At 45.4% G+C, this 14,582-nt stretch overlaps 1 protein-coding gene across 1 annotated transcript in view; it reads left to right on the top strand.

Annotated features, from left to right (window-relative positions):
* Positions 1-14,582, top strand: part of adam19a (ADAM metallopeptidase domain 19a) — a 134,414-nt gene that overhangs the window by 96,094 nt on the left and 23,738 nt on the right. Inside the window, exons 6-12 of the mRNA XM_070929697.1 lie at positions 661-844; positions 3,938-4,003; positions 4,436-4,507; positions 4,848-5,014; positions 7,383-7,467; positions 11,466-11,608; positions 12,064-12,241. Coding sequence (XP_070785798.1) covers positions 661-844; positions 3,938-4,003; positions 4,436-4,507; positions 4,848-5,014; positions 7,383-7,467; positions 11,466-11,608; positions 12,064-12,241 — 895 coding nt within the window. The remainder of the gene's footprint in view (positions 1-660; positions 845-3,937; positions 4,004-4,435; positions 4,508-4,847; positions 5,015-7,382; positions 7,468-11,465; positions 11,609-12,063; positions 12,242-14,582) is intronic.

Here is a 14,582-nt window from a genome sequence, read left to right on the forward strand (position 1 = left end):
CATACCGTTATCTACAGAGCTGAAGCATAGTTAGGCTTCACCTCTAGGACAGTGTACAGTGTTGTACAACAATTACACACGAACATGTATTTGTGTTTATCACAAGTCTGGTTTGAAGAACCCAAACTACGCACTATGTGAAAGGAGAGAAAATATGCCCGCCACACAATGGGGGGGGGGGGGGGGGGTATGTAGCTCCATACTTAGATTTATTTATAATACCCACTGGTTGATGAAACGTTGCATCAACCTGAAAAGGACATTTCAGTCATATGAGGTTTTTACTGTAAATACTGTACTAAAGCTGCATGAAGTCATTTGGATTTGGCTCCTGGTAACTTAAACTCTGCATCTTATAAAGGTTGTGTGTTCTCAAACAGCAGTGGCAGCAGCAACAACAACAAAAAAAATAATTTTTTAAAAATGTTCTCATTCTGGGACTGGAGTAGCTTTGCATGATTTCACAGCTGACAAAAAAAGTATTTATATAACACCTAGACCTCACTTTCTACGATATGGGACCTTTTAAACCTTTTGAACTTTCCAAGAAAAAACCCATTATCCCATTTTGGTGAGCCCCCCCCCCCCACACACACACACTCACTCACACACACTCACCAGCTTTACTTCTCTCCTTCCTGTCTTTCTACCTTCACACAGGGGCCTAATATCCCTGAATGCTAGTGACACCTACTACCTGGAGCCAATCAGCGGCGCGGATCCTCTCCACCACTCACTGTTGAGCGCAGAGGAGCTGCCAATTGCAGGCGGAAACTGCGGCCATGGCCGCCACACCACACATTCCAGCCACATCTCCGACCTGCTCCGACCATTTCATTCAAGAGTAAGTCCTCCCACAACACCAGCAGCCAAACATGGTTAGACTACATTAGGTTGCTTTCCTTTATATAAAGATTGACAGTGTGACGTTACTAGAAATCAGGAACAATTTTAGGGGGGAAATACACTTGCTTGCTGTTTTGCCCAAACACAGAGGAGAAGATCAATAACAATTTCATCTCTGTGCGTCCAAAGACAAAACAAGTGAATTCCCCATAATACTGGTCTTTTTCTAAATACGGCGACTCTTGCAATACCACGGGCAAAAAAAAAAAGAAAAAGGGTCTTGCCATACTTGAAGTTGACAGCCCCGTAACCACTTTTGCTCGGGGGGGGGGGGGTTGATGTCCATTTAGATGCAAATGAAACCTGTATTTCCCTCCTGGGGCCAGTTGTGGTGGACCAGGGTTCATTTGATAATTATGTTGCAATCAGTCAGAGTCGTGTCACATCAGACCACCTGATGAGGGGCAAGTCGTAGACCATCACACTAGTGCACAGAGCTCAGGGCCAAAGCTCCACGGGGGGGGGGGGGGGGGTTCACTATATGGCTTAATTGTTCTGTGCTGTTATTGTTTTGTTTATGCAACGGATATAGGAAATACACAAAGATATTTCAAAAGAAGTAGGCTACTTTTTTTACTTTTTGGGGGGGGGGGGGTCGTCAGTGTATATACAATGGTAAAATCGGGGGTCCCTTGAGAAAAAGGTTGGGAACCACTGAAGTAGAGGGTAATGATAAATGCTCTCTATCTTTCTTATCTTTTCTTATTTTCTTATATCTATCTTTAAGTATGCTAACGTTAGCCACCATAAGCTACCGGTCGTACCAGACCAACTAAGGCTGTAGCGGGAAAACCCCTCAGTGTATTGGACTGAACATGACAGCGCTTTCGTGAACTCAACGTTTGATTAGTAAGAGAAAGATCGTGGTATTTTTTTCCAAAACGTTACAACCAGTGAAGACGACTGACTCCTACGACTTCACTCGGGACACTTTGGAATTCGTTGCTCTCTCCGCGCAGAGCGGTTAGAAACAAAACCGAGTGAAGCCTGCAGGGTGGTTCAAGGACGCGGCTCAAGTGTATGCTGCGTTCACGTGGCGCCCTCCATCTGACGAGTCCAGCCCACCCTTTGCAATAAGGCCTCCCCCCGTAGGCTCTAATCCCATTACGGGGGGTACGCGTCCACAATTTTGAATTTTGTTTACAGTCCAATCATTGCCACTGCCCACTTCCCAGACCAAATGAATGAGTGTATACTACTATAGAATCAATATTACTTTTAAAAGCCAAGAAAAAACAACGTGAGTATATGTTTTACCGCTTAAACAATGTATCATATTACGCAGGAAGGGAAAAAAAGAGGTGCGGTAAAGGTAAACTGTGTACAACTCCATGTGTTGTTTCAAATCTGTTGCATTGCAGCTGGTTCCACGAGCCGTGCTGGCAAAGCCGGTGGCGTAAGCAGTGCGTACAGTTGGACAACACCGAACAGCCCAGTGCTCAACAACCTTTCAGTGGGACCATTCCAGCTCTGTGTTGTTTGTTCGTACAGAAACTGAATTTCACAGCGAGTCGGGATTCATTCCTCTAATGTTGATGGACTGAGTCATAATTCTCTTTTGGTTTGGTTTGTTACGCAGCTGAGTGACAGCGGCGGTCACGCGGGAACATTTGGCTCTTTGTCGTATGGAAACGCAACATTGACTCGGCCTCGGTGCCATTTTGGGACGCAGAAATTGCTCCTGCGCAACCTGGAAATGGAGGGAATTATGGCTTTGACTCAGCTGTTCAGGTCTTTTTAGGCCATGGCTGTGAGTCAATTTCATGTGCCTTTTTTTTTTTTTTTTCCTTTCTTTTTTTAAGACAGAGAGAGAAGACGAACTAGACACAAGTGTAATTTGCTCATCTGCAGTTATAGATGATAAAAAGGCTCCTCAGCGGGCCGCTCTGCCTTCATCCGTCTCCGCTGCCGGGACAAACAGTCATTCTTTGGGTTTTTCTTCTCCGATTTCTTCCCATATTCATCATGTTCCCATTTGCGTTCTCAATCACTTTAAAGTCTTTCTGCCCTCCCTCATACACTGAAGCCCTCTTAGCTCTCCACCAGGGCCCCCCCACCCCACCCCCCCCCCCGATGTCTTTGTCTTCCTCTCTCCTGCACCATACCCCTTGGCTCTCCCAATTCCCTCCACTGCCACCCATGAATCCTGGGTTGTTATACAGAAATGCCAGCCGCAGCAGACTGTTTGCCTCTAAAATAAACAATGACATGTGTTAATGCCTTAGTGTGTGTGTGTGCTGAGCTCCACAGGCTGCCATCACAGACCCCCCCTTCCCCAATCCGCCAGTATTGGTGTTAAATCCAGAGCGAGCCGAGGCAGCGGTCTCCCTGCATGTAAATTAATGAGTCTTAATTACAGCGGTGCCTTTCGCTAATGGCTGTAATCAAGTATTAGGCGGGTGGAAACTTAATGATGAAGGGATATAAGGAGTCGTGAAGCTTTGTCAACACAACAGCATGGACGGACGGCTGCGCGGCCCCTCGCACATTAGGCTTTTCCCGCTCTTTATGTGCCACTTTCAGACCGTGGAGTTTTAACCCGTTTAATCAGGTCAAATAACCAGGCCTGTCTGCTTTCTAATTTAGTTTCGCAGTCCTTCACAGACACCAGTCCCTACCTGCCAGCATCAGATTTTTGAATTCAATTATCCCCCAGAATGGTATTCTTGTACACCGAGAACCTGGACGGTAACGGGAGTCCACTAGGAAGACTGCAGATTGGACATTTTGTACCCTTCCTGCACTGCTCTGTGTGAATCATATTTCATCTCATTTTTTCTTTTCCTAAATACTCAAAACAGAAAATAAGCCATGATGAAAAATAACAAACCTCAGTCTTGGACACGCACTATCTGCAGTACACACTAATATACATCATATGTGCAGTAAGAGCACAGCAGCCTCATCGCCGTAACATCAACCCCCGGTAATATAAAGTAGCGTGATATAATAAAGGGGAGTGTATTTTTTATAATGCCGCCAACCTCTCGAGCATAATAATGTTTCCATCTGCCTTTGTTTTTACTGCCAGGTCAAAAGGAACACCTGGGGAACGACCAAGTACATGGAGCTGTACATAGTGGCCGACAACACGCTGGTAAGCTCACCCCACCCCTTTCCTGATGGGAGCGGGAGCGGGTCCACGCCTTAAAACAATGATCCCACTCCGGCTAACGAAGCTCTCTCGCACTGAACGCTATGAGCGGGGGGGGGTTTGATGGGGGGAAGCATATTTAGGTGGAATCGGAAGGTGGACTAGACGCTAAGCTGCGGCGATGAGACACTACGTCTTCATGAAAAGTGCTACATTAATGCCATGGTAACAGCACATGGTGACCAATGAGAGTCTGGTACTCTCCTTCTGTAATTGGTATAATTATGATGATGGAAGTGGTAAAGCAGGACTGGTTGGGTTATAGTGTTGTTTTCCTGGGTCATTAGTCACTGCAGGGAACTTTAGAAAGAATGGTCTCTAATATTTTATGTATTTGTTTGCCCCCCCCCCCCCCACGTCTTCCCTGTCCTGCAGTTTAAACGGCAGAATAAGGACTATGAAAAGACCAAGACCAGGATAATGGAAATTGCCAATTACGTGGATAAGGTAAGTTCCCGCTGCAATCCTCCAGAGAACAAACGGCTCCAACAGATGCAGTCATGCCAGCTCTTACTGATCTGCCTAGAAGTTTGTTGTTCCAAATAAATCAGATCCGGTGCCGTATGAAGGATCAGGATCAGGATTTAATCAATAGTGTCCTTCAGCGGCCCTCAAGGTGAGACCGGGGGAGAAATGTGTGCCATGTGTGACCAGACTGTGCTGCCGGAGCTTATGGCATGATTGTGGACAAACCTGTGTGTGTGTGTGTGTGTGTGTGTGTGTGTGTGTGTGTGTGTGTGTGTGTGTGTGTGTGTGTGTGTGTGTGTGTGTGCGCGTGTTTGTTCAGTTCTATAGGGCTCTGAACATCCGCGTGCCTCTGATTGGTCTGGAGGTTTGGACCGACAGGGACCAGTGCATCGTCACCGAGGAGCCAAACGCCACCCTCTGGTCCTTCCTCCAGTGGAGACAGAAGCTGAAGTCCCGCAAGAAGCACGACAACGCCCAGCTGCTGACGTGAGCAATGGACACACACACACACACACACACACACACCTACACCTACCTAAGCTACATCGACCACGTAGCAAAGCAGCAACGTCAGCACGCGCAGCAGCTAATGAGCTCATTCTCGCGACTCCCACAGCCCGAAACACAATCAGTGTCTCGCAGACCAACACTGTTGCTTTTTAGTTCAGGCCACACCTTTTCAGCTGATCTCAGGTCTGGTTATTTCGTGACGAAAGCAGCCTGTGTGAACGCGAACCCAAAACATCTGTCCCACCAGGCAGACGTGATGTCTTTCAGTCACCCCATCGCACGCACGTTTGACGAATACTAACGCTATGCTACAGGTCTATTTTCTTTTTATTTTTTGTAAACAAAGTTCTGTTTACATTCAGCGTCACATTGTGTGGATCCTTAAAGCGGCTATGATGGGTATTTTTATAATAACAATGTATTAAATGACAATGTGAAAGGTATTTGCAGAGCTTTGTAGTCAGTTTCAGCTCATTGTTTAGCCGTCCGGCCCCCAACTTTATCTGTTTTTCGGTTGGAATCAGAATCAGAAACACTTTATTAATCCCCGGGGGGGAAATTATACAGAACTGGTGCTCCCATTCAAGAGTAGAAAGTAGCATCATTTTAGAAATGAGAGTATGTACAAAAATATATATAAAAAAAAAAGAAAGAAATAGAAAGTAAAAAAATATACACATTTACAATATTTAAGTGAAAAATAAAAGTAAAATCAGATGGCATAGTGCGAAACCATTGGCTGGACTGCGTGTTTCATGTCGCTCGTGTGCGCATGCAAGACACAAACAAAACAGGCACCCACTCCATAGTGCCACTAGAAGTGGAAAAACTCCCCGGGGTGCCTTTCCAAGCATGTAAAGTCACTGTGGTTAAGCGCTGTGCCGCTATCACATCGGGCAGGACCAAAAGTCGCAGTGATCCGTCTAATACTGGCAGAAACAAAATGATGACACTCACAACAGAAGCTTTGTTGTGCAATGCACCAGCGTGAGAGAGTCCCATCTCCTCTGAGATGTAAACTAGAAGTAGCGCATGCAGCCAGGCTGACTGCGGGACGACTGCAGGTCTGAAAGTGTGCCGTGGCAGGTGGCATGCTCAATCATGCAAGTTGCTCTTTGGAAATGCCGTGCAACTCGGCCTCGAGTGCGCAGCAGATCACCGACGGGGACCTACGCCCGCCGCTGAACCGCACCTGTGAATTGGACTCTTCAGGTCTATGTAGGCCGGTGTAGACCAGTAACGTAGTAAGTTACTGGAGCGCTCTGCTCAGGACTACTCTTCAAGTTTTTGGAGACAGAGGGGGGGGGGAACTGAGGGGCTGCAGAAAGGGCCAGGAGAAGATAAATAAGGCCTTTTTTTCAACTGTGAATCATGCAAAGCTGCTCTAGTGGAGCCCCAGAATTGAAAAGAAAATTGAAAAGAATAGAATTTTTTAAAAGTCTGGTCTTTGAGAAAGGCTTGATGTACGATCTACTCCACGCAATCAAAGACAGAAGCGGATAGAAGTCGATCGTAAGCGCAGCGTCGCGTGAAACTGCAAAGGCGTCCGTCCTAACATTCTCCACTAGCTCACACTCCATTGATATTCACCTCGGGAGGAGCTAATCAGCGGAATGAGCTGCTTTTCAGTTTTGCGTTACGCGGGTTTCATAATCATCATCGTGCCTCTGCTATCACATCACCCCCCCCCCCCCTCCCCTCCCCCCGATGAGCTTCTGTGTGGCTCTAATCGACAGAAACACTCCCAGCTTTGGGTCAGATCATTCCGTATTTAGTCGGTGTACCAGCTGACAAATGATCAGTTAAACAGAGATTTTACATTAAGCAAAAGATTTCGCTTCAGTCGGCTGTAATTGGGCCAAAAAACCCCTGCTGCCGTGCACATGCTCTGACACACACGCACGCACACACACACACACCAGTACGTTCATTCATAAGCAGTAAACTGTTGGCCCCTCTTGCTCCATGATTAGCTGTGCCGACACCAACGGGCCTGTTTTGTTTTGATTCGTCAGACAGGGCTTGATTTAGTTTTTGGATGCTAAGTGACAACTGCCAGGAGACCACACGGCGGATTACAGGTTCCTCGCACGCCCTCTCTCTTTCTCTCTCTCTCACACACACACACACACACACACACACACCTCCCCATGTCTGCCGCTGTGCACTGCCGTTTCATCTGCAATCAATGTGCATCCACTGTGGAGCCCCGTAAGTGTACAGGGGGGGAGATTAAGGTTAACTGATTTCTCATTTTGTGTGTGTGTGTGTGTGTTTGTGTGTGTGTGTGTGTGTGTGTGTGTGTGTGTGTGTTTGTGTTTGTGTTTGTGTGTGGCTCTGACAGCGGTGTGATTTTCAAGGGGACAACCATCGGGATGGCACCGCTGGAGGGGATGTGCAGCCTGGAAAACTCCGGAGGCATCAACGTGGTACGTGGGCGCGCACGTCTCCTCCTTTTTGCTCCCAGCCTCCGTCATTTCCCCCTGCCTGCCCTTGTTTTCTTTTCACTCGTGAAAACTCATTCCATTTTTTGCCCTCAATCCTTTCTCCCAGCGTGAAATCATCTTCTATTGATTGTCTGCGCTTTTGTGCATGCAGAAACGTCCTCCCAAATATAGACTTTTGGTCATCACTTCATCATTTGTTTTGCATTAGGGGCTCTCAGGGTCTCTTCGAGGTCTCGGGCTATTTTGGCCGTTTTTGAATACTTTTGATTTTGCCATGCCAGCGTTTGGTATCTGTTTTTTCTTCAGCACAACATCACCTATATTCCTATTTCCCTTTGGCATGCCGTATCAGCATGTTGGACCCCCAAAAACACCCAAAACGCACACAAATTGCACTTTTCCACTGTCAAAACCGCAAACATGCTGAATGAAGCCTTTTCAAAGGATGCAAACATAACATGCTAAAGGTAAAATTGTTCATCATTTCAAGCAATATACAACCACTTGCAACAAAAAGCAGGCTTGTACATTTTTAAATTATAGTATTTTTTAGTTTTGGTAGCTTTTTTATACAGGTCTTTATTGTTTTTTATTTATTATATGTTGATTTTCTACTTACGTCTCTATTGCACTGTCCTGTGTGCTGCTGTAACTATGCAAATTCCCCCCCGCTGAGGGATTAATAAAGGATTATCTTTATGTTTATTAACAGTTCATGTAAACAATAACACAAGGTCAGGCCTTTCAACCCCAGAGTGTGCCAGGGGGGGGGGGGTCCCACTTCCACTTCTCTGGTCCACATGCTGGCCACTTTTCCAGGTCAGGGTGGTAGTTGATCGTGTGGCGGTGAGTATGTGTGGAAGGTGTAGAACCCGCCCCAGAGAACTGTCACCTCCAGCTTTAGCCTCTTTTAGCTCTCTAAGGTTTTACGCCTCCACCCCAACACAACAGAGGTGACTGGAATCTCACAATTCACCAACAACAGGGAAGAGCTTTAGGATCTTAAAATCCTCCGCTCTCGTTCAGGGGCGGTTCGTCCACTGATCACGGGGCTGGCGGTTTGACCCCCACCTGTAGTGTGTGGGGCCTGTAGGTGTGAGCGGTTGCGTTCATTCACACCAATGCAATTGGATCCCGCACACATTGCGAACGAATACGCAGATATTAGATGGACGGACGGATGGATCGATCACACAGCCTGTCTCACTGAAAGTGTTCACTGTAATATTCAGTTTCGTTTGGAACCTGCTCAGTTGAGGCTGTTTTAGAGGGAAGGCTGCTGTCTGCCGCATCAGATGGAGGCTGAAGACAATAGCGGAGGGGAATTAAAAAAAAAAAATTCAATCCATACTGAATTGATGCCACAGCTAAAGTATGAATGCTGCTATCCAGCTGAGTCAGTGGGACATTTCTCTATGGGACTCCGGAAGCCTCCCGCCAGCTTCTCTCTGGTTTTGCCTCTTTTGAGTTTTCGTTCAACACAATACACCCTTTGTGGCTCTTGTGAGCTCTCGTGCAGTTGCTAACACTGTTGACTGTAAGCACTGTTTTAAGCCCAGTCCAGTCAGAGAGATGCGATAGAACTTAGTTCATCCCCAAACACATTTTTGTGCCAAAGATGTAGAAATGACAAATGATGCTGCAGTGCAGCTCAGGAATGACGTGTTACCATGTCAGGCCTTTTAAGGAAGGGAAGGTAGCAGTGTGAAGCGCTTCACGCATGCTTAAATCAACACAATCTTTTTTTTTCATTTGACCTGAAGTGACTACATGAGGCAAATCTGCAGTACTTCAAGGATAGGACGCGCTTCTCTCCCTCTTGTTGGGTGATTTTTAACATTCAAATCTTGTCTGGCTGCCTGCAGCTTTAAGATACCCACGGTGTAGCATGAGTCAGCCTGTGTAACTTTATGGCTTCATGCACTGAATGGACGCGGCCGGAGCGATCGATTTAGCTTTTCCAAGCTTGATTAGCTTCTAATAGGCTGTTGGCTCTCCCGTGGGCCGAGGTGGCCCGTGGAATCCTAATGTCCGGAACCACGCACGCTTGGACCACTCCTGGACCTGCTAAATGGCACGTGGCCGATTGCACTGCAGCACATCAGCATTTCAGACAGTCAACGCGTCCCCATTTTATACGGCATACATAATTCAGGAGCAGAGCTAAGAGTGAATGACAGCTTTCAGCGGATCAAAGAGGAGCTAATACAGCTGAATACTGTCACTGGGGTGTGCATTTATGCAGCTCTACTCTTGTGAGTTTGACTTTTTTACCTTTGGAACTAGGACATTGTGGCTGTTTCTTACTTCTACAAGAGTTTAGATGCAACTTCAAACACAGGGACTGAATATGTACCTGACTTTTTTTTTTTTTTTTTGGACCAAATTACATTTTTTGGCAGTGTGTTTATGCCAACTTGCCAGTCCAGATGGTTCTACTCGGCATAGCTCTAGGGACGGCAATGTATTTGGTCCACCACTTTGGTCCAGCCGAATAATAATGCATGGGTTGCTGTGACATTTATGGTCCCCAGAGGGCGAATCCTAATAATAATAATAATAATAATAATAATTTTGGTCATCCCCTTACCTTTCCATTTAGTGCCATCATCAGATTGAAATTTTAATTTGTCCAATCGTTTGGTTTCAGACCACATACCTGCACAGCTGTTGACATTCCCATCAGCCTCGGCAGTGCTCTCTGTTGAGTGCTAACTAGCAAATGTTAGCATGCCAACACGCAAAGCTAAGATGGCAAACGTCCATCCATCCATTAGCTGTACCCGCTTATCCTTTGGAAGGGGACGTGTGTGCCGAGTCCCAACAAATATCTGTAGTAATAATCACAACATTGTACTTTGTTTCCAGCGTTTACACAGACGTTTGTCGCGTTCTGTCCCGCTCGTCTGTACGCGTGTCAGTCAATCAGAGCGCGGTCGTCAAGTCTGTTGCTCGGCTGTGACAGAACACCCTGTCAGGCCGAAGAGAAAGTCGGTCTTTTCTAAAGAGCTCCGGGAGGCTTCACTTGCTCCTCCATTCGTAAAAGCAACTTAAAATGCTGCGTTCAAGGCGTCCGTGGTGACGAAAGGTGCGTGTCCCCATTGTGCTTGGCCGGGTGGTGTACTACAGGGTCCTGGTTTGAGCTCCATTTTGGGGGAAGAAAACCGCTGTTTTAGTGTGGACAGAAGGAGAGTTTACATATTTATCAAATATACTCTGCATGCTGAGTACTCTGATGTATTCTGTACGCTGATGAAGAGTATTGGTATTTAGGTGCTGAGCCTAAGAATCAGTTTTTAGTTCTGTTTAGCTGATTTTTATTTGTTTTTTTAAATTTATTTTTAGATATCTAATACAGTGCCGTTTGTCTGACTGCGACTACCACTACGTGTAGAATAAAGGCAGTCGTGTGTCTTTTCCCTCCACGGTCTTCCTCGTGTCACATTCTGTTTAGACCTGCTTTTCAAGAGGGTATAAAACATTTCCCCCGCAAAAGTGATCGTTACAAATTGCGCAACCTCCAGTGAATCAGAGAAGGAGAGGGGCGCACCTTGCCAACACTGAAATAGCCCACAAACTGTGCCTCCAGTCTGGTGCGTCTGTTAAATACGTCACTTGAGTCTCGGACACGTGTTCAGTTTCTTATAATCCCAGAGGGCAATGAAGAAAAAAACATTACGAAGTGCCCCTGAAGGCTCCAGGTTCGCTATGTGGCAATTATGGTAATGTGATAATTGCAAATTTGTCTCACTAAAGCACAATATGAAGTGAAATAATAGGGGCCTTAAGGTGACTCCATCTCATAGAGGGACCCTGAGTTCAAATGTGGGTTCGTGGCCTTTATTATTTCACTTTGTATTGTGGTTACGTGGTGCGTATTCCTGAACATTCGCACAGCCACGCCTATCAGCCTGCACATGATGTTGTCAGAGTCAGGAGTCATATAAATGAGACCCTCTTAATTGCCCCCCCCCCCACAGGACCACTCAGAGCTGTCCATCGGCGCCGCCGCCACCATGGCCCACGAGATTGGCCACAACTTCGGCATGAGCCACGACCACGATGGCTGCTGCGTGGAGGCCACCGCCGAGCAGGGGGGCTGCGTGATGGCCGCCGCCACCGGGTGAGCTTCGGGCGCTGCATCAGGCTTCAGCGCGAAGCAGCTCACACCGAGCTGTTGGCGCATGGGAACAACACTTACATCAGCTGAAGGGGGGGAAAAAAGCTAATCACATATTAATGCGGCTGCCTAAAGAACTCTTCTTGTCACTTGAGATTTTTGATTCCTCTCAGATATGAAAACACAAACTTTTGTACTACTTTGTTGTGGTCATCATAGATTTTTAATCACCAATTTTCATTGATATTGAAATTCTGGTTTCAACAGAGTGAAAGAAAACATTTCCCTGTAGTGAAAGCGTTTGTATCCTACAATACCTCAAAGCATCACATAGAAACACAAGAAACTACTGTTGCATCCCATTACAAAGAAAGGCAAGGGAAGAATAATCTTTATGGAATATGTTTTTGCAAATTTTGCTCCTCCAAAAAATGAAAGGAAAATGTCCCCCTGTCCAGGCACCCATTCCCACGTGTCTTCAGTCGCTGCAGCAAGCGCGACCTGGACAGCTACTTCCAGAAGGGAGGGGGCATGTGCCTCTACAACATGCCCAACATGAAGGACCTGGTGGGGGGCAAGAAGTGCGGTAACGGCTTCGTGGAGGACGGAGAAGAGTGCGACTGCGGAGAACCTGATGTGAGCATGTTTGAATCATTAATAGTTGTCTGAACTACCCCAACACCATGAAACTGTCACTGTTTGCTGATGATGTTTACCTATATCAAATAGGTTTTCGTCAACATATTTTCATACTGCCTACTGGCAAAATACTCTCACCACAACGCCCGCTCAGTAGCTGTTGCTGCAGTAGCTGAAGATTTCAATCGTCTTCATCAGCAACAGGCAATGTTATGTACTGTTTTGAGGTACCTAGTATTTTCATTTTTTGACACGTAACACTTCTACTCCACTTCATTTCAGAGGGAAATATTGTACTTTTAGTCACTAGTTTCTAGGTAATTCGTATATATCAACATTTTGCATAGAAAACCTGAGATAATTTTATTATAATTGTTGAAGGAATAGTTCAATATTTTGGTAAGGTTTTTTTTCCCCCGAAAAAGGATTAAACAAGATAGATATTCTATCACCATGAGCTTTAGAGGTGTTGGTACATGTATTTTTGGACAGAGCCAGGCTTTCCCCCTGCGACTACTCTTTATGCTAAGCGAGGCTAACCACGTCCTGACTCCAGCTCAGCAGTTGTTGTTGTTGTTGTTGCCATTCACTACTCACCAGCTCTAAAATGTAAATTACGTGAGAGTGAAAGTTCATTCTTGGACCTTGGAAATAGTAATTTGACAAAATAATCTCAACTCAAGGTCCAGTTAGTAGCCTTTTCCAGAGTTTGCAAACTCCATATGCAGCTAAAAACTGTTAGATGTGGTTGAAAGCTCTGTAAAAAAAAAGTTAGTAAGCAGACCTTGAGTTAATTAACGATTAACTTGTCAAGTACAGTACTATAAAAAACTAGGCCAGCTTACAGCTCACTTGCTCACTCCACGGCAACGGTATACTTCCTGTTTGCACCACCCAAAGCATGATGGGAAGTGTAGTGCCATAAACCCAGACCACGTTTATTCCAGATGGAATCCATGAATTATGAGCTTTCTTTTATATAATATTAAGTATGTGCAGTATAACATCAAATAGAAATTATCAATCTGTTGTCACTGGTGGAAAAAGCAGGTTTTGCCCTGCGTAGCGCAGCGCCATCGCGGCCATCATCACTCTGCGCAGCACCGCTGAAAGTTTCCACAACTCGGAATGAAGTGTTTGCGCTCAAAGGTTAAATAAAGCGTCTTTGGTTCGAGCAGCAGAGCAAATTGAAAACAGAGGAAACAAATAGGTAGCTGACAGCAGCGCTGCTGACGGGGCTGTTTGTTATGAGCAGAGCTGACAGCGGAGCTCACGCTGCTGACGAGCCACCCGTCCTTAGCACTGCAAATGAGACGAAAACCACAGAATGGCGCTTAATGGTCTCACCTTGTGATTTCCCCCCGCCCGCCTGGGACAAACGTTATGCTACACACAGCATACATATGGGTATAAATGCAATCCTCATTATATTGAATTTTTTTCAAGAAAGGAAGTCAGAATCCTTTCAAAGCCAAATATTTCACAATCACCAATATTTTACAGGAACACTGGAAAGGCAACTTTTTTTATTTTTTATTTTGAACATATAACAAGACAGCGTTGTACAGAAAGGGGGAAAGTAACGTTTCAGTTTTAGAATTCAAACATCGGCTCAGTCTTGTTGTACCAATGAAAATCACACTACAAACAAGTCGGTGCTTTTTGTTGTTGTTGTTGCTGCGTTCACCCATAATCCCCCCCTCCCTTCATCTCGCAGGTATAATTGGCTTTTTTTTCTCTTGCTTGAGTCAACTCCCACACTTGTTTTGAGTGTAACCGCGGCTTGGCAGAGGGCGCCATGGCAACGGGGGATGTTGTCTTTGTGTACGCGGTACGACACAAGAGCAGCAGCAAAGTCACTTCTCTTGGGTTTTTCTTTTTCCCTTTTTTTTGTTTTGTTCTTCCTGCCAACATCTGTTGAAATTGTGACAGTTGTCAATCATCTGTCGCATTGGAACTGCTACTCAGAAGTGTCGAATGAGTGTGTGTGTGTGTGTGTGTGTGTGTGTGTTGGAGTACCACCTTCTAATAAGTTACCCTATATAAAAGACCCCTACAATGGATCATTTGACCTCTGACCTTCAGGGTGGACAGAATTGATTTATTATCTTATCACTTACAACTGCTTAAAGTTGTAAGAATCCTTTTTTAATGACTTAGTAACATTTCTAACTGCTGACCTGATGCTTATTACCCTTTATTACATTCCATGTATGGTTGATATTACATGCTACTTTTAGAAACAATAAGAGAAAGAGAAAGGATTTCAATATATATATATATATATATATATATACATATATATATATATATATATATATATTTGCAGTCTGAACAG

This window comes from Enoplosus armatus, chromosome 23, assembly GCF_043641665.1.
Source record: "Enoplosus armatus isolate fEnoArm2 chromosome 23, fEnoArm2.hap1, whole genome shotgun sequence".
NCBI lineage: Eukaryota > Metazoa > Chordata > Actinopteri > Centrarchiformes > Enoplosidae > Enoplosus > Enoplosus armatus.